This window comes from Aphelocoma coerulescens, chromosome 24 (genome assembly GCF_041296385.1).
Source record: "Aphelocoma coerulescens isolate FSJ_1873_10779 chromosome 24, UR_Acoe_1.0, whole genome shotgun sequence".
In the NCBI taxonomy this organism is placed as follows: Eukaryota; Metazoa; Chordata; class Aves; order Passeriformes; family Corvidae; genus Aphelocoma; species Aphelocoma coerulescens.
In genome coordinates this window covers 2,940,045-2,967,518 of record NC_091037.1, presented here as the reverse complement: position 1 = coordinate 2,967,518, position 27,474 = coordinate 2,940,045, and the positions used below count along the sequence as shown (strand labels likewise).

At 51.7% G+C, this 27,474-nt stretch overlaps 1 protein-coding gene across 3 annotated transcripts in view; it reads right to left on the bottom strand.

Annotated features, from left to right (window-relative positions):
- Positions 1-4,008: 4,008 nt before the first annotated feature.
- The window catches only part of SORL1 (sortilin related receptor 1), a 46,949-nt gene continuing 23,483 nt past the window's right edge, over positions 4,009-27,474 (bottom strand). Inside the window, exons 22-49 of one of the 3 annotated variants that reach the window (XM_068994868.1) lie at positions 26,718-26,891; positions 26,447-26,560; positions 25,300-25,422; positions 24,828-24,947; positions 22,513-22,638; positions 22,192-22,299; positions 21,638-21,769; positions 21,240-21,371; positions 20,464-20,598; positions 20,014-20,169; positions 19,487-19,636; positions 18,972-19,100; positions 17,378-17,504; positions 16,667-16,836; positions 16,303-16,415; positions 15,893-15,997; positions 14,919-14,991; positions 13,705-13,787; positions 13,351-13,447; positions 12,578-12,762; positions 11,989-12,108; positions 11,745-11,909; positions 10,797-10,971; positions 10,258-10,364; positions 9,175-9,367; positions 8,851-9,063; positions 8,168-8,265; positions 4,009-5,350 (exon numbers count right to left, since the gene is read on the bottom strand). In XM_068994868.1, coding sequence (XP_068850969.1) covers positions 8,198-8,265; positions 8,851-9,063; positions 9,175-9,367; positions 10,258-10,364; positions 10,797-10,971; positions 11,745-11,909; positions 11,989-12,108; positions 12,578-12,762; positions 13,351-13,447; positions 13,705-13,787; positions 14,919-14,991; positions 15,893-15,997; positions 16,303-16,415; positions 16,667-16,836; positions 17,378-17,504; positions 18,972-19,100; positions 19,487-19,636; positions 20,014-20,169; positions 20,464-20,598; positions 21,240-21,371; positions 21,638-21,769; positions 22,192-22,299; positions 22,513-22,638; positions 24,828-24,947; positions 25,300-25,422; positions 26,447-26,560; positions 26,718-26,891 — 3,593 coding nt within the window. In that variant the 3' untranslated portion in view covers positions 4,009-5,350; positions 8,168-8,197. Of the gene's footprint in view, positions 5,351-8,166; positions 8,266-8,850; positions 9,064-9,174; positions 9,368-10,257; positions 10,365-10,796; positions 10,972-11,744; positions 11,910-11,988; positions 12,109-12,577; positions 12,763-13,350; positions 13,448-13,704; positions 13,788-14,918; positions 14,992-15,892; positions 15,998-16,302; positions 16,416-16,666; positions 16,837-17,377; positions 17,505-18,971; positions 19,101-19,486; positions 19,637-20,013; positions 20,170-20,463; positions 20,599-21,239; positions 21,372-21,637; positions 21,770-22,191; positions 22,300-22,512; positions 22,639-24,827; positions 24,948-25,299; positions 25,423-26,446; positions 26,561-26,717; positions 26,892-27,474 lie in introns of those variants that run through there. The other 2 variants (XM_068994867.1, XM_068994869.1) reach the window with 2 other exon arrangements.

Sequence of the window (27,474 nt, the reverse complement as noted above, 5' to 3'; positions counted from 1 at the left end):
GGCCACCAAAAGTAAAAAGTAAAAAAAAAAAAAAAAAAGGTGGGGGGAGGAGGAGGAGGAGGAGAGAGCCTTTCGAGTTTGGTGGCCAGTGACTAAAGCTTCTGCTGCCATCTACTGCACATGGGTGGCAGTAGGGCCGGCTGGGAACTGCCCACTTTGGACCGAACCGGCCAAAAAAGCAGGTTAAAAAGTGAATTATGGGTTCTGGTACAGACAGAGCCGGTTCCCAGCTCTGCCCTCCCGCGAGTGTATCTGGGGTCTGGCTTGGAGGGGTTTAGGACCTCTGGGAGCATCTGGTGGGGCTGTGCAGAAGGAGAGGAACGCGGTGCTTTCATCGCCACAGGTTTTGGGCTGCGCCCCTTGGCACTGTCACCCCTTGGCACTGTCACCCCTTGGCACTGTCACCCCTTGGCATTGTCGCTCCTTGTGCTTAGGATTCACCACCACGGCGGAAGTTTTTGGCTCTGGTTCTGGGGGGGGGGGGGGTGGGGAGGGGCGTTTCCAAAACCCCCTGATCCCTGGTGGGCAAGGAGGGGCTGCAGCACAAATCACCCGGCAAAACGGGCCGGGGTGAGCGACATCTGTTTTGTCTCAGCACGGAGGAGCGGGGCCGGCCGTGGCCCCACCCGCTGGACGAGGCTCAAGCATTACCATGCTTGGCCAGACAATAAACGCAGCCTATTTATTTATGATGGCTGGACCCTTAGCAGGTCACTGGCACGGTCTCCAAGGGCGATGCATTCGAATCCCTCTCTGGATTTTCCCTCTTCCCATCTCTCCAGGCCGCCTTCTATTCTTTGTGCCTGCTCTCCCGGGAGATCTGGGCTCGGAACAAACAGCTCGCCATCCTTGTGGCTCTTGGTCGCGAGGTTAAATAAGTTTAGGAGGGAAAAGTACGTTTGGAAATGGTGCTGATGCAGATGAGTGAGCCAAACATGCTATTGTCTTTACCAGCTCTGAGTCTGCTGTGGCAATTTCCAGGGTACAGAGACAGGCTGGCTTTGGGTTCCGTAGAGCTACTGCAAAGGGGAGCTGGATGGGAAACCAAGCTGGTCCCGTGACTGAACACACAACTGGGATTTGGCCTCCAGGCTTCTGTTCCTGGCTTTCTGAGGGATCCCGAGAAAGCCCTGGCGGGGGGGAAGGAAAGCTGTGCCGTTTCAGAGAGCCAGGCTAACCCCAAAGGGGGCTGGCAGCACAGAAGGGGGAGCCTTTGGGGAGGGTGTTGGGAGAGGAACTGCGGCGCTGCTCTCCACTGGAGCTGGGGAAGGGGCGCTAACAAAGAGGAGATGTTTGGCCAGGGCTCCTCTCCAGCCTGCGGGCTGTGCGTGCTTCAGGAGCTGCCGGGCTGCAGGGGGGATGTTCTCACCCCGATCTTGGGTTTGGGATTCGTTTCACGTAGGCTGTGGTGTCTTACAGTCCCAAGGCTCGGTGTGAGGCAGTCGCCGTTGAGTTCCCGTTTTAGCAAAGAGAGTCTGACCTATTTTAGGATGAGGGAAGCACTCTCTGAACTGCTGTGCCTCATCCTTGGCTGCAGACAAGGCCTGGAGTGACCCTCTCAGCTTGGGCAGCGATGAATCCTGCACAGAGCCCAGGCCAGGAGGAACCTCCAACCTCTTCTCCACCTTCTTCTCATTACCCTTGGGGATCTCAGGCTTGGGGAGACACAAAATGCACAGGCAGCCATTCCCTCAGCGTACAAAAACAACTGAGGATCAGTCAAGTCCCAAACTTCCATTCAGGTTCCAAATTCCTCCTTGGAGGGCATCTGCTTCCCCCCCCCCCCACTGGCTACAGAAAGATCCAGGGAAAATAAACCTTCTCTTTTGGCCAGGCCAGCCTGGAGATGAGAGGCTTGGTGACGTGAATGTCACTTCTTGTCCACCTCTGCCTCAGGTCCTCCGCCTCTAAAATGTTCCCCTCCTGTAGTGCCAGTGTCCAGTTGTAGCTTCAGGATGAATTTAATGAACTCCTGCTCGCTGAGTGTCTTCCTGGCCCTCTTTCCCAAACTGCTGTCTAGTTCCTTTTCTATGACCGTCCATCACCCTGGGATTTTTTCCAGCACAGCCCCACGCAGGTGCTCTGAAAAAGAAGAGGCCAGGTCTGCTCCCTAAGTTGATCCCAAGTCTGCAGAGGCTGGAGAGAGAAAATCTTCTGGGCACGATGTCAGCCCAACTCTGAGAGCTTGAGGATGTGGGCTTCTGGATGCCTGTAATTTACAGGAAAGAAATAAACCTCACATCCTGGAAGATGCCATTTTTCTTGCATCCCACACTTGGCAGGTTGGGAGGTTTGTGGTAGGAGCCAAGATGTTGATGGTTAGCATGAATCTTTCCTTCCCACAGACCTTCTCTTCCTTCCTTCCTTCGCCTGGGCTATCTGGGAGCTCTTGGCTCCTCCATCCCAAAATCCAGCTTGAGTTCTGCTGTGAAATCTCCTCAGTTATTTCATCTTTCCAGCTGAGAAAGGCTAAACACAATCGTTTGGGAGTCTGGCACAAGGCGCTGGGAGTGCTTGCTCAAAGGAGGAGCAGTGAGCCAGAACTTCAGCTGCTCCCTCAACATCAGAGCCCATCGATTTTGTGGAAAGCTTAACCCATGGTGGGAAGGGATTTTTTTCTGTGTTTCCACCTGGTTTCCTCGCTCCTGCAGGCAGGATCCACATCTTCCCCTCCTGTGGTTGCAGGAAGCAGTCCCTGGTGTTATTTGGGGGAAAGAGGAGAATTTTTAGGAGCAGCAGAGTGAGGGGAGCCTGGATCCAGCTCCTGGATGGGTTTGTGCCTTGTGCTCCATCCAAAGCTCCTCCAGCAACTGGAATCTTCCTCTTTGATGGGTTCTCATCATGGTGGGGAAAAACGTTGTAGCTTGCTGTGGTGAAGGCAGTAAAGGATTAGGGTGGAAATCTTCCCTATCCATAAAAACCTGCAGCTTTTGTTAGGAGAGGAGGCAAACTTTTATTCCATTGAAGTTTCCTCCGTGACAGCGCTGAGGCTTCAGAGTCGCGTGGCTTCCTCCAGCAGAAAGTAGGTGACACCCGGGAATGAGGTGTAACTCCTCGTACCTCCCGGGGGGAACAATCTATTCCAGGGGCAGCCGGAAAAATCAGCTTCGTTCACTACCGAGGGGGCAACGGGGAGGAAGGGACGACTGTTTGTTAACGTTGCCTTAAGCTAAATGTTAATGAAGTGCAACACTTAGGATGCTCGCACGCCTCAATTATGTCCACCAAGATCACATGTTGCCTTTCCAATTATCCGGGCTGGGAAATGAGGGACGTGTGAAGAGGCTGCTGCCTGCTCATTACCTCTCCCTGCCAGCAGAGATCCTGCTGGATTTCTGCAGGTGCCGGCTGTACCTGCACACGCACCGTGCAGGGACGGGGGTTGTTGTGGAAATGGGTTTTAAGCAGGGAAAATAACGTGGGAGGTGGTGCTGTGCAATCGTGGAGGTGAAGCTTGGACAGGCTGGAAGTGATGTCTGGGTGTCTGGGAGTGTTGGTGACCTTGAGGGAAGGGACAGGCAGACGTGACCGCGTTAGGAATGAGGGTGGCACCTCTCAGGATCTGCTGCTCCTTCGGCACAAAGCTCAATTTTCCTGATTCTGATCGCCCTTGCCCCGTCCCTGCAGTTTGATCGGGAGCACTGACAGGAGGGGAACGGCTTCAAACTGACACAGGGTAGGGTTAGATTGGATATCAGGGAGGAATCCTTCCCTGGGAGGGTGGGCAGGCCCTGGCACAGGGTGCCCAGAGCAGCTGTGGCTGCCCCTGGATCCCTGGAAGTGTCCGAGGCCAGGCTGGAGCAACCTGGGATAGTGGAAGGTGTCCCTGCCCATGGCAGGGGGTGGAATGAGATGAGCTTTAATGTCTTTCCAACCCAAACCATTCAGTGATTCTATGATCCTGTTAGGTTTTGTAAAACAAAAATATGTTCAGAAAAAAGTTTCCTTTTTCCTGCACCAGACACACAGAGGCTGGGTAACAATTTCAGAAACCAGAAACTGTTTTGTTTACCCAATCCATTTTTATTATTATCATTAAGTGGAAAAAAAAAATAAATTGACAGACAAAACTTCCTTCAAAATTGTGCAATAATACATAGCAGAAATCAGTGAATGAAAAAAAAACAAAAAAACAACCAACCAAAGGACACAGAATAGCAATTCAAATAGTACAACATTAAACTTCACTTAAAGAACCTGATTAAAAGGTGACACTACCTCTATTAGAGGCTGGCTGCTTGTGGACTGATGCAGGTGTGGAAGGATTAATTATAATGTTGCAGCTATTTCCAGGAACGAAGATGCTCTCGGGGTCCAAGAGTAACTGAGTTATTGCACCATTTCCCTCCTCAAGTCCATTTGAAGGAGACTTGAAAGTTGTTTCAGAAAAGGGTTTTTTTTCCTGAAAAAATGACATTTTACTTTTCCATCAGCGAGTAGGTGAAGTTTGTCATTAAATAGACTCTGATTCCAAGCATGGAGATGCTCACACTGAGCTCTGCCCTGCGAGGAATGGGAATTCTGCTCAGGGGGAGTTTCCTTGGCTCGGGTGGGGGTTCCCTGGTGGATAATGTGAGGGGTTTGGACACTCTGGAAACAGGAGGAGTGAAATAAAGTGGTGACCACCAAGGTGACCATCAAACACAAAGGTCCTTTGGCCACGAGGCCACAAGACGTGGATGTTGGCAGCCAGCTCTGCCTCTCTGCTCTCCCCTCCCCTTCTTGGCTGGCTCTGAGCTCCCAAACATGTCTGTAACTCCATCTGTGTCCAAGGAAAAGAGGCTTTTCCCAGGGCTGAGCCTGCAGCTGTCTCCTGCTAAGGCTGTGTCAAGGTGGGAGCACCTGGAACAAGTTAGGGCAGGGTGAGCCGGGGCATGAACTTGCAGCACGCCAGCCCTTCTGCACATCAAATACCTGCAGGCAGGGGGTTTTACCCCGAATTTCACCCCTCTCAGAAATCCCTTTTGCAGTTTTCCTGGGGTGCAGGCCCCCAGCCAAACCCCAGAGGGGCTGGAAGCTCCTGCTCCAGCTGGTTCCTGCGTGCGCCCGGAGCGTGGGCTCTGCTCTCGCTGGGTTCAGGGAGCTTTTACAGAGCTGGCAACCCTCAGAAGGGATTTACTCAGACTGAAAAGAGCATTTTTTTGACCTTTAATAGGTGTCAGGTCTCCAGTCTGGGAAATGGTACCTCCTTGTCGTTTCTTGTAAAAACCAAAGCTCCAACAAAAAAACACCCCTCACAAAAAGTCTGAGCCAAATTGGCAAAAGAAGCCTCACGGTCCAAAACCTCAACAGACTTCAGTGTTCAACCTTAGTCTTTTGTTCAAACGGACTTGAGAGTACCCGTGGGCATCTGAAATGGATGCAAACACAAATTAACTGGTGGAAGTTCCTCCTAACCAGGGTATTTTCCGTACCCTTTTCTCGTTTTCCATACAGATCCCAACATTTCACTGGGTTCCTACAAAGTAAACCCAAATCACCTCCCAAAATTCAGGGTAGCCAGTCATGTCACGTTGCATAAGGCTACTGAAAGGAAACCAGAACGAAATGTACATCCACATCCACGTGCCATATTTACAGCAGAACCCTCCCACCCCCTGCCTGTCTCCGCGAACAAGATTCCGTGCTTCAAAAGTTCATAAAAAATATACAATTTACCCCAGAACTTCATCAAAGCCGCTCACTCCCCACCTGGAGCCCAGACTTCTCTATCTCTATAGATATAAAATACACTAGCCCTGTGAAAGTTGCTTTGCTGAGAGCACAGTGGTGATTTTTGCAGTGAAGGGGAGGGCTGGGAGCGTTGGGGACAGCTCTAAGTGCTGTGCCCACGAGGGCTTTGCAGTGTCCCCAAACCCCTGGGCACTCAGGGGTGACTCCACAGAGGGCTCTGCTCTGCCCACGCTGTGTTAGGGAGTTACATTTAACCGAGAGTGTTGGGTTTTGGGAACAGTGTTACCCCAAAATGCTGTGCTCTGCACGAGTGTCCCTGAGCCAGGAGCCTTTTGGAGTGGCCAGGAGTGACCTGTCCCCCAGGGGATGCTTGGAAACCTCCAGCCAAGGGATTTCTGCAGGATATAAAGTGGTTACAAGGGTCCCCCTTGGCATCTGGCTAGACAGAGATGGGCTAAATTCTGAATTCTGCTCATCTTACTGCAGCAGGATTCACCCTGGGGGGGGTAAAATGTCAGAATTTAACCACTCCTAACCCTCAGCAGAAAGGCACCAGATTTTGGGATGCTACACTGCAATTTTCATTTACCTGTGCCAAAAATATGTACTTTATAAGGAAGGGGTTCAGTACTCTTTATCTCTGTTTTTAGGCTTCCTCTCCTGCATAAAATCTTTTGATTTATGTTTCTGAGGCTCGTTTAGCCTCTGGGTCAGAGTCTGGTCTCTCTGTGTAGCTGTAACTCCAGGCAAACTGTGCTGTGTGCACTGGGTTGATTTACTCAAAATTTCAACTCCTGAGCAGCACCTGATGCACCGACAAGGTAAAAATATTGCAACTCTGCGAGCTTGCTGCTACTTACAAAAATCTGATTCTAGTTTGGTCCCAGCTTTGGGAGGGGAAAAAAAAAAATCTGTCACCGGGAATGCTAACAGCAGTAATTGAAAATAGAGTCAGTATTTCTCTAGAGTATCAAACCATCCAGACTTCAACTTCTTTTTCATACAGTTTTCTATTGTGAAATTAAACGGATCAGTTGCGTATCAAAACATAGTTGGCCTCTCTCACTTCATCTGTAGGAAGACTGCAATTATAACTTAATTTACACTGCAAAAATACCTTTGTTTTTAACAAAAACAGTGTGACAAGACAGTGTGCTGTATTTCCTGGTGAGGAGTTTTGCATATATCGAGCACGGACAGGGGAGAGCCCTGAACATCCTCTCCTGTCGTGCTCCTGGGTTGGCAGGTAGTGGTGAGGTTCACATTTTTTGGTGAAATGCACATTTTGCTGTCACAAAATAAAAGCTCCAAACAGTGGCAAGCAGACATTTGCATTTGGCTCTGCAGCCAGTATTGTGTCTGCTGGGAACGTGAGATGAGAAAATAACACGTGTGTGTGTGTGTATTTATATTATCTCTAAAGCTGTAGGTAAAACTACAGCTGCTTTTAGGAAATTCCAATGAGGGAGCATCAAATCCCTGCTGTGGACCAAATTAATTTAAATTTTCAGTAATTATTGCTCTGTGTGAGTGTGGAAAATCTGTATTTGCACACACTGGAGGCTCCCCCTTCCGTCCCACCACCGTGCTGGCATCTGAGGGAAGCTCCACGGAGGAGGGGTATCCTAAATACCTGGGAAATGTGGTTTAAGGTGCAAGTGGCAGTTTTTTGTTTCAGTGATGTGGTGGTTGTAAGCTCCAGATTAATTAAGCCCCGTGTGATGGGCAGGGGCAGCAGCAGGAGGGGTTTGGGCAGCACATCTTGGTGTGGGGATGTTTTTTGCCTTCCTACAGCAGCAGGAAGCAAAACTCATCCCTAAAAAATGCGCCGTGGTACCTTAAGATTGCTCAAAGATTGGGTCTTGTATAAGGGAGAAAAAATATGTGAAAATGAGGGTTTTTATTATCATGGCAAGGACAATGATGGGGATGCCAAGATACGAGTGCCTTGCAGGATAAAGTGGCACATGTTCTACACAAGAATGTGTACAATGTCTGACGACTCTGGAAATCTGTTCTGCAGCAGATTTCCCAATAAATTAACACAACAAAAATACTTTCATATAAAACAAACTCCAAAGGATTTTTTTTTTTTTTTTTGTCCTAAAGTAAAAGCAAAACCTTCAGGGACTATATTACTTATCTCTCTCTACATATATAATCTCCTGAATTTTTTTCCTTTTTTAAATAAATTTATTCTTGTCTTAGAAAAATAAAACGAGTAGCCAATTTAGTCAACGGAAAATATCTCACAGACTTAAAAGCATGCCCAGCAAGCATAGCCTTGTAAGACTAAATTAATGTTAAATCAAAGCAATTTGTTACTCAACCAACCTAGTCTGCAATTCACAGTTGATTACTACAAAGTGTATTCTTAAAATTATTATTATTATTTTTTTCCTTTTTTTGGCCCATATAAAAATAACGTATTGCAACTCAAAGTGCATTTTTAAAATAAACAATCAACTATTTTTATCAAATAAAATATTTACACCATTTGGTTTTGTACAGTCAGAAATGCGCTTCAGGCGATGACCATGGGGACGTCATCTGAAAATCCAGTTATCATTGGGGCTTCGTCGTCCTCATCTCCTGGAAAACAAACCCAAAAAAGAGCTCTTAGGGGGCCCTCAACATTTATATTGCATTTTGTATTTCTGGGCTTTCTATTTCTGTTTTTATATAGGTTTTGCATTCTGTTTTTAAGCGATTTGCATTGGAAGGAGGGGTTTCATGGGATAAAAACGTCTGGTTGGGAAAACGTTTGGTCAGACCTGATGGTCCTAAAAGGTCTGTGCAACCTTAACTATTCCATGGTTCTGTGCTTTGTACTCTTAGATCAAATCCATAGAGATTGTGATGCCAGAGTGGCCCAAACCATGATAAAAGAATTAATTCCCACCCTGATTTCACGTCCCCAGTGCATTTTTAAGTGATTTGCATTGGAAGGACGGGTTTAAGCGAGTTTGCTAAAAATGTTTGGTTGGGAAAACTTTTGCTGGTTGGACTCGATGGTCTGGAAGGTCTTTTCCAAATTTAACAACTCCGTAATTCCCTGATTCGTACTCTTAGACCAAACCCATAGAGATTGTGATGCCAGAGCAGCCCAAACCACGATCAAAGAATTAATTCTTGCCCCCGATTTCACATCCCCAAATGCCACCAGGGGCCACGCACCCAGATCATCCCCCGAGGAGAAGATGGCCGAGCCCAGGCGGGAGCTGTAGTGGCTGTTGGCGAAGGCAGTGAAGCTGTTCTGGAGCCTCCTGTGCCTCATGTACAGCACCACAAAGCCGATGCCCAGGGTCACCAGCAGCAGGAACAGCACTGGCACCACGATGGCAGCCACGTCCGTGGGGCGGCCGGATTTGGTGGCAGAGGAGTCTTCACCTGGTGAGGGAGGGACACAGGTGCTGCTTGTACCAGCTGCACACCTCTAAAGAATTTATGAGGCTTCCCGGAGTATTTTTAAGGAGGATGAGGGAAAAAATAGGGACTCACCCGTTCCCAGCTCGTCATAGAGAAGCGTGGCCGGCTCCCCACACATCTGCCCCCCGTACAGGCACCGGGCCTGCACGGTGAACGAGTAGTTGTGGCCTATCTTCAGGTTGGACACCTTGAAGAAGTTCTCCGTGGTGTTGCCCAGATAGGCTGTGATGTTCATCAGGCTGTCAAACATGTGAATCTCGTAGCCCTGAGGGAGACACAAGCCCCAAATCACTGGGCTGAGGAGGGTGGGTTTGCTCCCTCCAAAAGGGGTTTGAAACTTGGCTTTCCTCCTGGATCTGGCTTTGATGAACTCTGCTGGGCTGTCAGCTGGGAGGGAGAAATGTGGAGCCTCCTCCAGGAACCCCTGCTGCTGTGCACTGACCTTGGCCAGTTCAGGGAGGAGAGATTTCTCTTCTCCCAAGTGACAGGATGAGAGGGCACGGCCTCAAGCTGTGCCAGGGGAGGCTCAGGTTGGACATCAGGAGGAATTGCTTCACTAAAAGGGTTGTTAAACATTGGAAGGGCTGCCCAGGGAGGTTTGAATCCCCATCCCTGGAGGTGTTCAAGAAACAATTGGATGTGGCACTCAGTGCTCTGGGCTGGTGACAAGGTGAGGATTGGGCACAGGTTGGACCCAATCTTGGAGATCTTTTCCAACCTAAATGACTCTGGTTTGGTCTGTCTGGTCTGCTCTGTCCTTAGCACCCACCCCAGAGCACCCAAGCACAGAGTCCAGGGGGGTGATGGCATTTTTGGTGCAGTTTTCTACCTGCCCACGCTCTGACAGACATTTCACAAATTTTCTGTCCAACTCTGAGTAATGACAACTCTCAGACTTCCTGGCACGGCAGGGCAGCATCCTATTCCCAGTCCTTTCACACATGGGACAATTGTCCTTTCCTAGGACAGTAATTATGTTCCTAAAAGGTGACTGATTGGATCTATCAGCTTCAGAGCCTGAGCCGTGACACGAATTTTAGTGAGCTCTCCTAGAGGGCTCCCCAAGGACAGGATGGATTTCAGAGTCTGTGAAGGAGCCTTGCAGGGACTCTGCCCCGGGGTTTTCTGTAGGACAGGAGGCACAGCAAAACTTACCCGGCTTTCATTGAAATTACTTTCCTTCAACGCCAAACTCTTCCAGAAAAGCAGAATATGGTCATTTTCTGTGATGATTTTTAAGGCGTCTGGTGCAGACAGAGGGACTGCAAAGGAGAAAAAGTGGCAGTGGGTGAGGCTGTAGCACTGGTGGCACTTTTCTCTTACAGGAATGGAGTCACTTCTGAAACTTAGTGGGTTTTTTTAGGGATCAGCACAATACTCTGCTTGGAAAAGGGATGTGCTGGGGGAGAGGATGCTGTGGCGTGGAAGCTGGGAGGAGTTTTTCAGTGGTAGGAACGTAGTGGTACTTGGTGGTGTGTACACAGCCAAATGGGTGCTCTTCCATCTCCATTTATCAGGAGAAAAACACTGGATATCACTTGAGAGGCTTCTTCTCCGCTGCTGTTGTTTGGGGGTGCAATCACCTCCCCTGGGAGGCCTCCCAAAACTGGGCTTTGGTCGTGGGAGAGGACCAAGAGCTGCAGAACCATTCCTCCAGCCTGCAGGCAGCACAGGATGGGCGGCGTGGCCCTTACCTGTGTTGATCTTCATGCTGGATTCCTTGCTCATGTTCCCCAGCTGGACAATCACGTGGTATTTCCCTCCTGGCTCCAGCTTCTTTATGGTGTACTCCACCGTGCTGTTCCGGCTCTTCACTTTGTAGATTTTATCTGTTTTCCTCACCAAATCTTTAACTGCCACAGCGTAGAGCTGGAGGGGGGAGGAAATGGATGGAAAAAATCTCACTTTCCTGCAGACTTTCAGCAAAGCTGTGGTAGGACATTAGACGAGGGGGGGTGTAAAATTTGCTTTAAACCAAGGCTGAGCTTTACAGAAAGCCTGGGAAGCAAAATTCCAAGCCTCTCTCTGGATCCCTGCCCAAAAATCTGCGTTTACTGATACAGAAAATGCAGTTGGTGGAACAGATGAGGCCAGGAGGAAAACCTCAGGTTGTATTTCTCGGTGAATCACAAGGATGCAACGCAAACCCTGTCAGAGTTTCCAGCTCTGCTGGGAAGATTTATCCCTCCAAACCTTTGCTGTTCAAGTCTCTGGACCAGAATGGGAGGGGAAAGCTTGCTGAGAAAATGACTGGCCTTCAATGGAGCGAGACCTGAGCGTACGCCAGCGTGGCAGAGAACAGAACCGGGCTTTGTTGGGGTGGGAGGCAGTGCCCCAGCCCAGCCTTACCCTCCTGGGCAAAGCCAAAGCCCAGAAAGGTGTTTTGGCACATGCCCAAGGCTGTTTTTAGACTTAATCAGCAACAGATATCCCAGACCTGGCTCTTTTTAAACATTACAGCCCTGAGGGAAGGGCCAGTAGGGAGGAAATGAAGATCTCGGAGGTGTCAGCACTTTGATGACGATTTTATGTGGAGCATAGATCAGACCTCAGGCTTTCTCCAGCGGAAGAAAGGCAAGGCTCTGTCTTTGAGCCAGGATTTTGCGTGCACGGGGACAGGAGAAGGCTCTGGGGGGTGTTACCATGTCCTGGTCGGGTGAGTCGTAGGGCGATTCCCACTTGATGACGGCGAACGTCTTCCCGGTGTGCACGGAGTGGAGGTGCCGTGGCGGCAGCCGGTTGTCAGGGATCATCTTCACCACCACGTAGTCCGAGGGGGGGCCTTGGTAGGGAGAAATCACCCGCACCTGGGAGGGAGGCACAGGGGTCAGGAATGTGTCCTGGTGGAGCCAGGGCAGGCGGAGGGACAGGAGGAAGGGAGCCCACCAGGAACAGGTACTGCTCGTCCCGCTGCACCAGCACCGTGATGTTGTGGGCGCTCGTGGTGCTGTTGTGGGGGCTCCTGTACAGCTCCAGGAAGGACGTGGCGTAGAAGATGCCATAGACCTGAGGAGGGAGAGTGCAACAGGGATGGTGCAGGGTTTGGCACGGCCCAGAGCATCCACTGGCTGGCACTTTTTAGGGGCATAAAGCAAAGACCCTTCTCCTTCTGGACCCTTTTTCCTGCTTTTCCCTCTCTCTTGCCCAAGGTCAATCTGCCCACTTTCCTTTGAACTCCCAACCCAAAACCCTGAGCTCAGCTCAGGGTACAGCAGCTGATTCAAAGGCTGCTGGAGCATTGTGCTGTCTGCGTTTAAGCCACTTCTCACTGCATCAGTGGCTGAGCAAGCGGACAAGGATCCTGTCTTTGCTTCTATTTAAAGGGCAGGAGGTTCTTTCCCTCATTCTCCCCCAATTTTTCAGGGCCTTGGAATTCAATCCGAACAAATACTCCTGATTTCAGGGTTTTCTGTGCTGCTCTGAGGCTCTGAGCTAGACCCCAGGGTGGCTGATGAGGGAAGGGCTGGTGCCTTACGACATTCCTGGGGCCGGTCCAGCTGCATTCCACCGCCGTCTGGTTGATGGCCTTGGCCTTGAGGCTTGGGGACGCAGGCCTTGTGCCACTGGTCACCACATGCACAAAAGACAGAGGGCTGTCACCCAGCTCCGTCTTAGCCCAAGCAGAAATTTCATAGGGGGTGTGTGCTGTCAAATTGGCCACTGAGCAAGAAGAGAAAGGGGCACTATTAGGTGAGGCAAAGCACGGCGAGGGCGGGGTGAGAGCACGAGGGAAGGGGCAGCAGCAAACAGACGGGAGCCTGCCTCTCCTGGGTCGTGCTTCCATTCCTTTGGAGTAATTTCCTTTCTACAGAAGCACCTGACACTCTGGCATCCAACCCAGCCCGTGCTTTCCTGGGCCCAGATGATTTCCCATATCCACACTGAGATTGTTCCAAACCAGAAACGGGGTTAACAGGGACATGTGCTCTGTGCAAGCCCAAGAAACGCTTGTTGTGTTTCTACTCCCTTTGGCAGATTAGAGATGGAACAACAAACAAAACCCCATGTGATGAGAAAGGACTAGTGCACCTCTGGGGGTAAATCCCAAATCTGCTTGAAATCTCCAGGTCCTCAAAACAGAGGATTTGCTGCTTTGTCCTCTCCAGATTGAAACAGAATTGTTTAAACAGAAACGACTAGTAGCAAAAAAAAAAAAAAAGAGAGAAATAAAATAATCCTATAACCTCCCATAAATCCTTCTGCTGGGTGTTGACCAAAGCAAAACTTCACATTTTGTGCAGAATTTACCTTTTTGGATGGACTTTTCTCCTTCTATGACCAGAGTCCTTTTTTCCTGCCTGTGGGTATCGAATGTCCAGTAGATGTTGACCACATAGCCACTGACCTGTCAAGCCCAAGGACACACAACAGAGCCATCAGCTCAGCTGTGTTTGCACACAGGGAAACAGGGTTACTGTCAGACCCCTGACAGTCTTTGCATTGTATTTTCCATCCCAGTTAAGAGCCCCGGGGCATTTTGGGAGCAGTAAGAAATGATTTGGCATGAAATAACTGGTAATTGCAATGCTTCAGTGGGTGGCAGCTTCTCCCAGCCACTATTCACCATTCACCCAGCTCAGAGGTAAAGGGAAAAACTCTTACCTTGATATTCGTGGTCATTTTTAGGCTGAAACTTATGGAGTCCTCGCTGTAGCTCTCAATGTGGATGACAGGGGGAGGGATGACTGAGGGGAAAGAGAGAAAAGGCCTGTTAGTACAGCACAAAGAAATAAAAACAGTTCTTGGGAGGAGACAGATAAAATACAGCTTTTTGTGGTAACACCCAGCTCCCAGAACAAGAAGCCCCAACCTTGTCTAAGACATGTTCCCCTCAGAGAAGACACTGATGTCATTTTTTAAGTGAACCACCTAAAAGCTGCTTTATCTGTGCCCTGCTCAGTGCAGGCTGGAACTGGAGGGGTCTGGGCAAAGGGATTTCCCTCTGAACTCAGCAGGATGAGCTCCTATCCCAGCTAACAGCTCCTGGCCTTCCAAGGAGCTGCTGAGGGAGGTCAGGAGCTGTCGGTGCCAAACACTCATGCAAAATCTGAAGTGGAAGTTATTTCTGTTCTTTTTACCTCTGCTTTCCTAACCATCAGGTAATTCACATTATCTGAGTCCTGCACTTTGAGTAGCCTGGTGTTTCCTTTCCCTTCTTCCATCGAACAAATTAGCAGACAATTTTGATGCAGGGACATAAGTTTGGATGAAAAACTTGGCATGAATACAAACGACTTCTTCAAAAGGCTTTTCTTAAAAAAACCAAAACAGGTTGGGAAGGAAATGATTTACTGTGCAGTTTGAATTTATCTGCTGTCACTTTGATGTTGTGATAGTTCTTGGGAGCTGTAGCTGTTTTTTATGGTCTAGACCTAAAGGAGGAACCACAATAATTATGACCTAAGAGGGAGAAGGATGAGCCAGCATCCTTTTGGGGTGAGAGTGATGGAGTTGGTAATTTCTTGTCCATCCTGTGGCCTACACAAGTCTGAGGGAACCTGTCTGCAGCCTGGGAGAGAGGGGACAGGCTCCTCGCCCACTTCCAGGGCAGCACATCCATCGTCTGAGCCCCAGAGCTCAGAGGAGGAGTCAGTGACCCCTCCACTGACTCCTCCCCTCACCAAACTCTGAGTCAGCTCAGGCTGAGTGAAAAAGTCACTTTTTACAGGCCACTTTTAAGGGCAAAGCTGTTGAACAGTGTGAAAGGCTCAGCAGGGAGAATAAAGGACAGGGAGGTGGCTGTGGATGCTGATACTTCAGGCTGATACTCTGATTTTTGTTACCTTGTCTGAGTTGACCGAAACAGCAACATTTACCTTTGCCTTTGATGGTGGTTATGGATTTGGATTCACTCCAATTTCCCACCCCTCGACTGGTTACTGCAGCAACCTTTGGAAACGAGAGGGTGAGGGAATATGAGCAACACCGTACAGTGCAAACAGAGCGGGAGGTTAGAGCAAGGTTAGGGACCTGGTGGGGCTCCTGGGAAAAGGACTTGGAAGCAAACAATAGCTTAATTACTCGGCAATAAAATGCTTAATGCAGAGCTAAAGCTGACTGCTTAAAGTCAATTAAAGGAATCTAAGAGGAGGGAGCTGCAGCTTCACTGCAGATAACTGCTCTCTTATGAGATCTTTGAGGAGTCCATCGAGATCAGGAGCTTGGGACTCCACGGGCCCTAAACCATGCCAGGGAAGTCCATGTGAGCACTGAATCTACTTCCAAACATTTATTTGGGAATGGATTATATTGGGAAGGAATGCCATGAGAGGAAAGATCCAACCAGCTGTGGGAATAACACTGATTTGGAGCAGGGGGTTTAGCCCACCTCGCCGTGAACTTCCCCAAGAACTCGGGAGGCTGGGCAGTGGCAGAGCACACATTTCCCAGGGCTCGCTGTGCAGACTTTCATTTCCTATTCTTATTACTTCTGTCTATAATTACCCAGCCTCTCCCCTGTGCAGACATTCCCCACAGGCAGATCTGCTCCTTTTCCCTCTGATACACCAAGGACCAAATTTATCTCTGGCCCACATCCAGTGCAGTCGCAGTGGCATGGGAATGGGCAATTAGCAGGGAGGATTTTGTCATCCAGCCTGGCCTTCTGGGACAAAGGAGCAAGTCAAGGGCCTTGGAACTGTAGACACTGGCAGTGCAAATGCCAAGCCCCTGGTGTGGGGTGGCATAAAGGGCAGGGCTTTAACAAGATGGTTTTTTAGCAAGTTCTTGGCTGTGCAGGACTTGGGCCGCTCAGTAATGAGAGCTCACTTAGAGCTTTGGAAATACTCACTCGGACTGTGTAGAGAGTGTTGACCTGCAGGTTCCTGATCTCCGTGTAGTTCTTGGTGGTTCTGAGGGATGACCACTCCTTGGATCCGCTGTTGCTGTATTCCACCTAGGAGCACCAAAACAAGGCGTGAGGGCTCAAAAATACCACAGGTCAGCAGGTGCCTCTGGGATAAAATATTGGCAGAAAGAAGCATGGCAGCTCAGAAAGGGAGAAATGAAGAACTCCAGGGCTGTGGAGCCCTGCAGCATTGCTTCTCCCAGCTTGCCCAATGCTCCCAGCAGATTTCCTCCCCAAAATGTCCCACTCCAGGCCCACCCTCTCTGCAGCTGGCTGTGTGCTGGCAAGCCAGCCCGTGCTGCTGTGCCCACCCCACTGAGCTGGGCTCAGCCCCAATGGGCAGCAGCACTCACGATGAACTCCCGGATGAGGCCGTGGGCGTTCACGGGGGGACTCCACCAGCCCATCACCACACCCTCAGCTTCTTTCTTCAGGGACAGCTGAAGGTTGAGGGGAGCATCTGGCACTAGAGAAACAGAGAATTATTAGTGAGAAAGAGAAATATTGGTGCCAGTCGCAGTGGTGTGCGCAGAGCGTGCGGGGAAAAGCACACTGAAAAATCAGGACAAAAGGGGTGGATGGCCCTTTCTCCCCATCCAGCACAATTCCCAAGCTTATGGAAAGACCCTTTTTGCTCATAGCAGGGATATCTCTACTTTTCAGCCCAAAGCAGCACCAATCTGCCAGGGCACTGCTGGGAGTAGCAGCTCTGCTTACGTCCTTCGGGCGCCCGCAGCGTGATGAAGTCGTTGGTGTTGTAGACCCGGCTCAGACACTGCACCTGCACTTTCACCTGGTAGGTGCAGTCAGGCTTGAGGACTTTCAAAACGCTGTTGGTCTTGTTGCTGTGGGTCTCCAAGATCTTCCAGATGCTCTCACCGACCATCCTGCGGGAGAGAGCCACACCCCTCCCGTCAGGATGGGCTTCTGTAGCACAGAACACATTTTTTGTGCCAAAAAAATGGAACCATTTTAAAAGGTTGCTGCTCGTTTTTCTTTTCGGTAAAGCCACACCACCAATCTTGAAAAGATGCTGTTGGAAAGCCTGAACTAACCGTGGCTTGGTGACTTATAAGCCCCTGAGCTTTTCTACAACTGCTGTGCTCAAATTTGTTATCTTTGTTCTGGCTGTTAATGGTCCCACAAAGACGAGGCCCAAGTGGAGAAAAAAAAATGACTTTAACAACTTTACTGTCTGAGTAAATAATCAGGGAGGAAACCAACACAGTTTGTCACAAATGCCCTCTTGGTACAGCTATTCTGTGTCTCTTTTGCTACCAAATATGAGATTTTCCGAGCAGAACTTGATTGAGGAGCTCTGCGTGTTTCAGGCCTGATTCTGTGCAGTTCTCTGCAGTAAATACAGGCACACCTGTGCTCATGCTTGTCCTCTTCACCTGCTACAACAGCAGGTGAGGGATGGTGTACCTGTAGTAGATGTTGTAGACACAGGAGGTCGAGGACATCCTTTTTGGCCGAGCCCACGTCAGGGTGACATCACCAGAGAAATCAGCCGTCCACTGGAGGTTCTGGACTTTGTACACGATTGTGTCATCTGAGCAGGCAATGGGAAAAGTTAATTTACTGCAGGGAAACAAACCCTGTGCCCAGGAGAGAAACAGCAGTTCTGGCTGTAACACAAACAACAGGGGAGGTAGGAACAGCACTGGCTGAAAGTGTCTGCACCATTTAAATGAGATGTTTAATTTATCACTGGAGAAGACTGCGCTCACAGAGGGCAGTTCAGAGCAGGAATTTACCCCTGGTGCTCTTAGTCCCACTCAAAATGTCTTTATGCTGCGTCAGGCAAGCATCTCCTTTCCCCTGAGGAAAGATAAAGTGCGGCTGTTGATGAAATACTGGGAGTTTTGGAAGTGTGTGTGTACAAACTGCTCAGTGTCACCCTTCTCCGGGGTGTGATCAGTCCGTGCTGTCCCTGTCACCCTCCAGGGCCATTCTTTGCGTGTTTTTCCTTATCACATCTCGTGTTCAGCAGCAGGACCCAAGCAAAGGCTGGCAGTTCAAGTCTGGGGCTCGCCTTGACGCGAGCTCTGTGGCCGAATCACTGCCTGACCTTCACCGAGGCACTGTGGGGATAAAAGCACCGTGGAAGCCAGCCCTGGCAGTGCTGGGGACGGGAGGTGCTGATCTGGAATGCCCCAAATCCGTGCCCTGCTCCCACCAGGCCATTCCCACCTCTCTCCACGTGTTGGAGCCCAAATCCCAGTGTTGTGGCTTGGCTCTGCTGGGGTGCTCAGCTTTGGTGCTGAACAGAAACCGAGCAGAGCAGAGGCAAACTGCTGCTGCTGTGTTTTCCCTGAACAGCTGGAATTAAACCCAGCAGGCACGTGGGTCCATGGACAGGCAGGGCAAGACAATTTTTCCAAGGGAAAAGAGATGGCTTTCCCCTGGCGTAGCAGCCGAGCCGTGCATCTCAGCAACGCCTTCCCCCTCCCCTGAACCTGCTGGCCTTTCCCAATCAATATTTAATTAAAGAACTAAACCTGATTGATGCTCGGCCCCCCCAGCAGTTCAGTGGGGGAGCAGCTGAAGCTCATGGCTGGCCGGAGGCAGCGATCGATCGCTGCTACCAGCACAGGGCGGGCTCTGTCCCACTGCCCCCACAGGGCCACCAAGGGCCAGCGTGGCACAACCAGGGATGGCAGCAGGGCACGTGCCACGTCCCCAGGGTCACCTTGCAAAGGAGGGCAGAGCAGGAGACTCTTGCTTTACCTCTGGGCCATGTAAAATAGACAGCTTTGCTCCTATCCATCTGAAAATGATTTTTTTTTTTTTTCCTGTGTCTGAGGCTGCTGTCTTCTGAGGAAGACGAATTGTCAATGTAGAAGCTGCTGGGAAGTTTGTCCCAGCTGGTGATAAATGGGTGAGGAGGTAGCTTGGACAACTGAACAGAGGCAGATAAATCAGGGATGTTGGGAGGGAAAGGTCACATGTCCAGGAGAGCTCCTCCATGTGCTGCCAGGGAGCACGGAGTGAGGGATGGGAGAGGGCTGCTGCTTACCTGTGCAGTTCCTCTCATCACTGCTGTCTGAGCAGTCCAGGTATCCATCACAGCGCTCTGTCAGCATGAGGCAGGCCTCCCCATCCTCACATCTGAAACCACTGGGGCATGACAGGCTGCTCTGAGTAGCTGAAAAAGGCAGAACAGTTCAGGGCTTGAGGCAGGGAAGTTCCCTCAGCAGCACTGGAATGTTTGCAGGTGGCTGCGTGTCAGGGATGGAGCTCAGGCTGACGTGTCAGACACTGGGGTGTCTCCTTCTGGCTGCATCTTCAGAAGAACCTGGTGCTTATCCCAGGAAAAACAACAATTGGACTTCTAATGGGAATAGCACCACCTGGGCTTTTTGTTCTTTTTTTTTTTTTTTTTTCTGTAAAGGATTTCTGGTTTCTGTAAAGATTTTTTTTCCTGCAAGGATTTCACCAGCAATCAAAGCCTCCTCAGAGGCTTCCCCGCCCTCACAAGCAACCTCCCCAGGGAAGAATCCAGGTGAGACCCTGTCCCTCGCCCACACTTACGGCAGTTCCTCTCGTCCGTGCCGTCCTGGCAGTCCCTCACTCCATCACAGCGCTTCCAGTTGGGAATGCACTTGTGCAGCTGCTGGCACTCGAACTCGAAGCGGCTGCAGCGGCCCGGCAGCGCTGGGGACGTGGCTGTCACGTTGGGTCCTGCACACAGAGAGGGAGGAAAGCACCGGGGGCACGGCCGGGCTGGCCCCGGCAGCAGCGGGGACCGAGCGCGGTGCCCGGGTCCCGACTCCACTAGATGGCAATCTCCTTCCATCCAGCAGGTGGAGGGGATGACGCCTCAGCCATCCTCTCTCCCGACTGCAGAGGGCTGGGAAAGCTTCTGCTTGGCAGGGAATGTCCTGCCCACGCCGCTGGAGCAGTGTCCCAGTTGGTGGCAGGACGGTGACCCCAGGGCCGGAGGACATTTTACACCACGCGTAAATTAACCCCGCAACCTGGCAAGGCTCTGAAAGGCCAGAATTCCTTGCAGATGGGATGTGGGAAAAAGGGAAGGGGTGAGGGAGGGGAAAGCTTACTGGAGGTGGGACAGGCCTCCTCGTCAGAGCCATCCGTGCAGTCCTTGTAGCCGTCACACACCCAGCTGTTCATGATGCAGGCGCCGCTGTTGCAGCGGAAATGGTTGGGAAGGCACGTCGGTGGGATCAGCGTGGTAATGGGATGAACTGGAGATCCTAAAAATACACCAGGGAGAGCTGACCTGAGGGCCCTGCTCCTGTGTAAGCTCTGCCTGCTCCCTGCTGACCCAGAGGGAAGTGGGGAGCAGGCGAGGCATCACAAGCCCGGTGCTTTGATCTGCGTTGTGTCTGTAATCAGGATATCCAGAAATATAGGGTAAAAACATGCACGAGAGTGCCCACTCATGGGGCATTTTTGGAGCCTCAGGGGCTGTGGGAAGGCAGAGTGATCCTTTAGCATGTCCTGGTCCCCATCATGTCCGTGTCACAGCCTCAGCACTGTGTCCTTACCCTCACAGTCCTTCTCATCAGACCAGTCCCCGCAGTCGTTCTCCTCGTCGCACTTCCACCGGTTGGGGATGCAGTGCCCGTTCCCACACTGGAACTGGTAGTACCGGGAGCAGTTTGGGGCTTCTGTTGGGTTTTCTGGCAAGGAGAGGAGAGTCCCATGAGCCACAGGGTCACCTCAGCAGCCCTCAGCACAGCTGAGAGGTGAGAGCATCGCCCTGAGCAGCACAAGCATATTCCTTTCTCTTCATCCCCAGCAGCATTCCCATTCCTCCCAGTCCTCGCTCTGTTGCCACCACTGCTTTGTCTGTGTCCTTCATGGCCAGACACCACCCCTGATCTCAGAATCAGAGCAGAATTCAGCAGAGCATGGCAGAAATGGAGGAGCAAACCCTGCAACTCCGAAATGAGGCTGCAGCTGCCTCGCCTGGCTGGGTACAGCTCCTACAGCCACCCAGGGAACAGTGGTAAATATTGGGTTTGGCTGAAAACTGCCTGTCTGCTCGGGGCTGGGAGTCTGTGCAGTAAACATGGTCACAGAAGAGTTAGTCAAGCACAAGATGTGCCAGGTTTTCAGCGTGCTTTACTTTACCTGCCTGCAGTATGAGGGAAATGACACTGATCTCTAGGTAGGACACGCTGTGATGTGCCCAGGGAAAGCTGCACTCACACACATATACACACATGAGTGAAAACGTGAGGGAGACAGGACTCCATGCTCCTGAAATCCAAAGGAAGCTGGAGCTGCAGTGGCAAGAGGCGCTGGGGGTGCTGCTCACCACAGTTTGCTTCATCGGAGTAGTCGCCGCAGTCATCCATCCCGTCACACTTCCACACCAGGCTGATGCACACCCCATTCTGGCACTGGAAGCTGAACTGGTCACAGGTCCGGTGGAACTCGGGGTCCTGGGCTGCAGGGAGAGGTTTGGTGCAAAGATCAAGGGCTATGGAGAGGTTTGGTGTAAAGATCAAGGGCTTCAGGAAAGCTTGAGCAGGAAGGAGCACACTCGGGCCAATCTCAAATTTCTGAGCAGAGCATCGCGGTCTAGAGCCACCCCTTAGGAGAGCTGGCAGCTCTCTGGTACTGGAACACATGATATTATTGGTTCTCTCCATGCCTCTGGTTTCATTCTGTGCCCACCCATCCCTCGGCAGAGGTGCCCAGGGTGACACTTACAGCACCCAGCGTAGTTGGCATCTTCGTCCGAGCCGTCTCGGCACTGGATGATGCCGTCGCACACCATGGAGTGGAACAAGCACTGCTGCCGGTTCTTGCACACGAAATCCATGTAGCGGGTGCACAGGGGCTCTGCAGGGGTGGGGAGGACAGGGGGTGGCACCTCTGCTGTCCTTGCACACAGCAGCGTCACCCCCTGGGATCCGCGCACGCCTGAGCGCAGCGGGCGGATTTTAGGGACTTGGGGAAAGTTCCCAAGACAAATGGTTTGAGCTGTGTCCCTGCACAGGCTGCCCTCCCCCAAATAACCCCTCAGGGTGGGCACAGGCACAGGAAGGGTTCGGTCAGGTCCCTGGCAATGTCCTCCCAGTCTGTCCCAGTCTGTGCCTTTTGCTGACCCGCCGATTTCGCAGGGGGCTCGTGACTACTGCACACTAAGGCTTTCCCATTATCTCACAGGGCTTTACTCCCAGTGGGACAGGCTTGGGCAGACCAGAAATGCTGTCAGCCCTCGCTGCTGGGCCCCAAAAGCTCCCCCTGGCCCCGGTACCCACCACAGTGCTGCTCATCCGAGGCGTCGGAGCAGTCGTTGATGCCATCGCAGTGTTTGCTGGTTGGGATGCAGGTGCCATTGGGGCACTGGAAGCCGTTGCACTTCTTCTCTGAAATCCAGAATTGGGTGGATGTTGTGTGGTTTTCAGGGTTTCGTTAAAGCTGCTTTAATTAGCTACAAAAAGCCACGGTTGCCTTTGCGCTGTGCCGGCTTTTGGAGGGGTGGGGGCTGTCCCGCGCATTTGCAGCTGGTTTAGCTCGGTGGGTGTGCAGAAATCCCTCCCACCCGTGGCAGAGTCCTCCCCCCACACAGGACACGTTACCACAGTTGGCAGGGTCCTCATCAGAGCCGTCCTGGCAGTCGGCGTCGCCGTCGCAGGCCCAGCGCTGCGGGATGCAGTGGCCGTTGTGGCACTGGAAGCTGGAGGCCTCACAGGTGTGATAAACTGCTGAAACCAGAGCAGGGGGACACCTGAGTGTGGGGTGTCAGCATGGCCCTGCTGAGCTGAAAGCGAGTCAGGCCACCCCACCACACCCTGCTCCTTCCCCTGCACCGGGATGTCCCACCACAGCAGGTCCCAGCACAAGCAACACCCCATGGACCCCACGGTCTTTCCCTCTCCATGCCAGTCTTGCTCACGAGCCTGCTGTGCCTCGGGGATGGCTTTCGGAGGGCAGAGATCTCCCAAAGCTCTCCCCAAAGTCAGCAGCCTGTCTCCCTTTGATCTCAGCCCTTGGGGTGTGCGTGCAAAGGTGGCAGCGGCGGCATCGTGCCAGAGATGGCGAGGAGTGTCACAGAGATCAAGCAAGGCTTGGCAGAGCTGCAGGGTCCCCCGTGCAGGGCAGGACAGAGACAGAGAGAGCTTTTAATTAAGGCAAACAAGGCTCTTCCATGTTGCCAAAGCAAACAAGAAATACAATTCTCCCTGGGGGTTTTCCTTAGGCTCCTGTCAGGGAAATATCTGCCTGTGGGGTATCTGGGTTGCAGCCTGGTTTGTGCTGTCACTTTAGAGACAAATCCTGCTCCTCAAGCAGGAGAGCGCTCAGAGTTATTGGGAAAAGCAATGTTCAACTTAATTAAATGGCATGATCCTGAGTTTTAGGTTGGAGAGTGCCACGCACTCGCAGATATTTCGAAACAGTACAATCTGGTGGCAGTAATATTCTATTAGGTATTCAGCGTGAAATGTAATTATTTTAGATAAGAGCAATAATTGCAGCCTGGTGAAGTCAGACGGAATGTTCCTCAAATAACTGTGATCCTCTTAGATAATTCCAACTTCGGGCTTTACAAACCCGACACGCTTTTTGAAGTAGGTTCCTTTCCTGTGGTAATTCTCTCTGGAGAAACTCATATGAGAGATAAGCGATACCAATATAAATTAAACCTTCTTAGAAAGCCACGCTTATGGAATACTAATGACCAGGATCCACCAGGCTACAGCCCTGGGTGCTCCAGGCACAGCAAATGCCACAGGGGTGAGCAAAGAGGAGCTCAGGGACCTGAGAGCGATCTCCTAAATCCTCGTGCCAGAGCCCCAGGACAGCAGCTGGTGCTGCTCTCTGTCCCAAAGGCTCCAGGCTGCCAGAGCCAAGCTGCTGCCAGCATTCCCAGGGGCTGTCCTGGTCCCTACAGGCTCCCCATGGATCTCTGCCACGCACTGTGGAAAACACTGCTTTTATCTTGAAATATCCCACATATGGCTTGATAAATACAACCTTGTGTCTTTCACGGATGGGCTGATGCTCTGCCTACTCTGAGAAGTCTCTTCTCTTGCAAGTATTTAGGTTTTGGGCTTGGTTGATATTTTTGCTTGATTATTTTTAGTGGAGGAGACCAATACACTGCTATCTGTTGGCTTTTCTAAAGAGAAAAAGGCTCTGTGTGGGTGTTAACCTCAGGAGGCTGCTGAGGAGCATCGCTGTGGTGGTGAGGAGGGCTGAGTGTTGTGGCTTTCAGCTCCAAACACACACTGGGGCTCACAGGCCTTGCTGCACAGGAGGCACAGAGCAGGAACAAGGTTATTTCTGCCAGCCAGGCTGCTTTAATATGAGTTGTAAGAAAAGCAAGAGTGGGTCTTCCATGTGGGACTCCCTGCTTAGGACACCCTCTTTAGGTTTTTGAGCCCACAGAGCAATGAGGCTGTCAGAAGAGGACTAAAACTGCCAAACTAAACTTCCCAAACTAAATCTGCCTCTTCTTGAGAGCAATTACTTGTGGAGAAGCTGCAAAGAACGTGCCTGTTTTCTGCACCAAACGAATGGCAAGGACACAGAGTGAAAGCTGTGAAATGCTGTCAGTGCCCTGCAACACGGGAGCCCTTTTTGCCAGGAGAGTCCTTTGGCTGCTCAGCAGCCACAGAACCACTTCCCATTCCACAGAGCTTTGCCTGTGGGTGCAATCTCGCAGGTAAAAAGCAAAACTGGATCACTGTGTGAGCATCTCAGAGCTGTCAGCAAATTCCCAGCAAGCCCTAAGGCACTGGGGGGAAGAAACCCTTGGGTTTGGAGCATCACATCACCACAAGGTGCTCTAACAAGCCAGGAAACTGAGGCACAAGATGCTGGCCAATGTCTGCCAGGCTGGAGGTAAAAAGTGTCTGCAGCAGGAGGTTCTTGGTCACACCCCAGCACTCACCAGTGCAGTTCGCTTCGTCTGACCAGTCCCTGCAGTCGTTGTCCCCGTCACACATCCAGGACAGACGGATGCACATCCCTGAGCTGCAGCTGAACTCATCGTTCCTGCACTGGTGAGCCTCTGCAAACAAAGGATCGGGCTTCAGGCCGTGGGAATACCCAAGGAGCAGAGCAGGAAAGCTGGATAATGATGGCGTGGAAGTCTCCCAGCTGGAACACGGCGAGGGGAAGAACCAGCGCACAGCCTCGCTCTCTTCTCCTGTCCCTCATTTCCCAGTACGCCATGGTCCCGTCTCTAATTCCCAAATACCCTGTAAATGCTGGTCCTGTCCCCACTTCCCAGTCCCCAGTCAGTGAGGAGGAGGCAGCCTGGGTAAACAGGAGGATCTTGCCCTATGCCACCTCTGAGCAGCACCCAGAGGAGCAGCAGCTCTGAGCAGCACAGGGGAGCAGGTCTGAGTGGGGGCACTCACCACAGTGACTTTCGTCGCTGTTGTCCCCACAGTCGTCCTCCAGGTCACATTTGTAGGACAGAGGGATGCAGGTCCCCGAGCCCTGGCAGCGGAACTGGGTCTCGGTGTCGCACACGGTGGTGGCTGATGGAGAGAGGAGGAGGAGGAGGTGGGGTTAGAAGATGGGTTCTGTTGCCTGAGGGTGTGTACTGAGTGCAGGGAGGTGGAGGGACAGGGACACACTCCTGCCAGTGCAAGCTGAATTACTGCTCTTGTATTTTCATGCCATTTTTAGGCACTCCGTGTAAAGCAGAGCAGACAGGGGTAAGTTTTGTGTCTGGGGATCAGGAATGAAGCCCCTGATGTCCACTCCCAAGGCAGGGAGCAAGAAGCCAAGGTTGTAAAGCCATCTACGCCCCACAAAGGGGATTGAAACCTCAGGTGGTGGGATGAGACAGGGCAGCCAAAACAGGGGAGAAGCTGGGCATGAGTGTTGCTATCCAAGGCAGGAGCTCTGTGCCAAGCTGGTGACATCTCTCTGAGGAATGGGTACCCACAGACACCTTCCCACACCTGGAGTCAGACAGCGACCTCAAACTTGGACTCTGCTGACTGGTATCTGAACTTTGGCAGGGAGTAAGTTCCTTATTGGTACAAAATGGGCATAAACAGCCTCTCTCCTGGTCCTCCAGGGATTCCTAACTTCAAATCCAGTCCTTTTTCCACAATGCAAACCCTTCCAAGGCTGTGGAACATCTGCCCCTCCTGCACGCATTGGCTGTCCCCAACTTTGCACGAAAAGGTGACCTCCATCTTTAATGTGTGAACTTGATTTATTATCTCAACAAGACACCCATGTCAGCACTATCTGCTCTCTTTTCCTCATTGGCTGTGCCCTCAATTAGCTTCAGAAGACAATTAATGCAAGAGACAGTTGGCATCAGTCTCACCAAACTTTAGACACTGATGCCTCATCTGGTCAAGGGGATTGGGACAAAACTCATCCAGTTTGCTTTGGGAATCTACCAAAGGAGCTGAGTTCCACCCCCAGAGCGCCTCTTGCTCTCCCTGACTGTGAAAGGAGTGTGGACCATCAGCTCAGGTGAGATGCCACCCCAGCAGACACCTGAACGTGGCCAGGCCAGTGCCACCAAGGCAGGACACTCACGGCAGTTCTTCTCGTCGCTCATGTCCCCGCAGTCGTTGTCATTGTCACACTGCCAGATGCTGTTGATGCAGTTCCCGTTGGAGCACCTGTACTGGTTGGGCAGGCACGTGTTCTCTGGGGCAGGAGGGACAACAGAAACGAGCTGACATGAGGCTGTGCTTCCAGAAATGAGCCACTCTCCTCCCCGACAGAGGACAGATCCCGCCGGCCTCTTGTGACGGCAGAAACCACCTCAGCACTGGGCAGCAGCAAGAGCCGAGCAGGGCTTTACCTTCCTTTATGCACGTGTTGTTCTTCATGGCGTAGCCATGGGGACAGTCACACCTGAGCTCCCCGCTGGGCAGCACCGTGCTGGCCACCCCCTCGGGGCACTTGCAGCTGCGGCCGTTGTTGGACCTGGGCAGGCAGAGCAGGCTGCAGGGCTTGGTGATGCAGGCGTTCTGCCCTGGAGCAGGGCAGGGAGGAAGGGGACAATGTCAGGGCAGAGGCACAGGAATCCCAGTGTCACCAGCCAGCCCAGGACAGAGGCACAGGAATCCCAGTGTCACCAGCCAGCCCAGGACAGAGGCACGGGATTCCCAGTGTCACCAGCCAGCCCAGGACAGAGGCATGGGAATTCCAGTGTCACCAGCCAGCCCAGGACAGAGGCACAGGAATCCCAGTGTCACCAGCCAGCCCAGGACAGAGGCACAGGATCCCAGTGTCACCAGCCAGCCCAGGACAGAGGCACAGGAATCCCAGTGTCGCCAGCCAGCCCAGGACAGAGGCACAGGAATCCCAGTGTCACCAGGCTTTGGATTCAGATCCCACTAAAAGCCAGCTCTGCAGGGCTGAATGCTGAGGTCACCCCTAGGAATGCACAGAGCCATCTGCTCCAGGGAGTGTGAGGGCCTTTAAGGGGGAAAGATTGGCCCTTAAGGGACACAACTCATCCAAGTGGCTTTGGAGGTCTACCAGAGGATATGAGTTACACCCCCAGAGTGCCTCTTGTCCCCCCAGTCTCCTGCAGGCTGCTGGCTGGCTGAGCC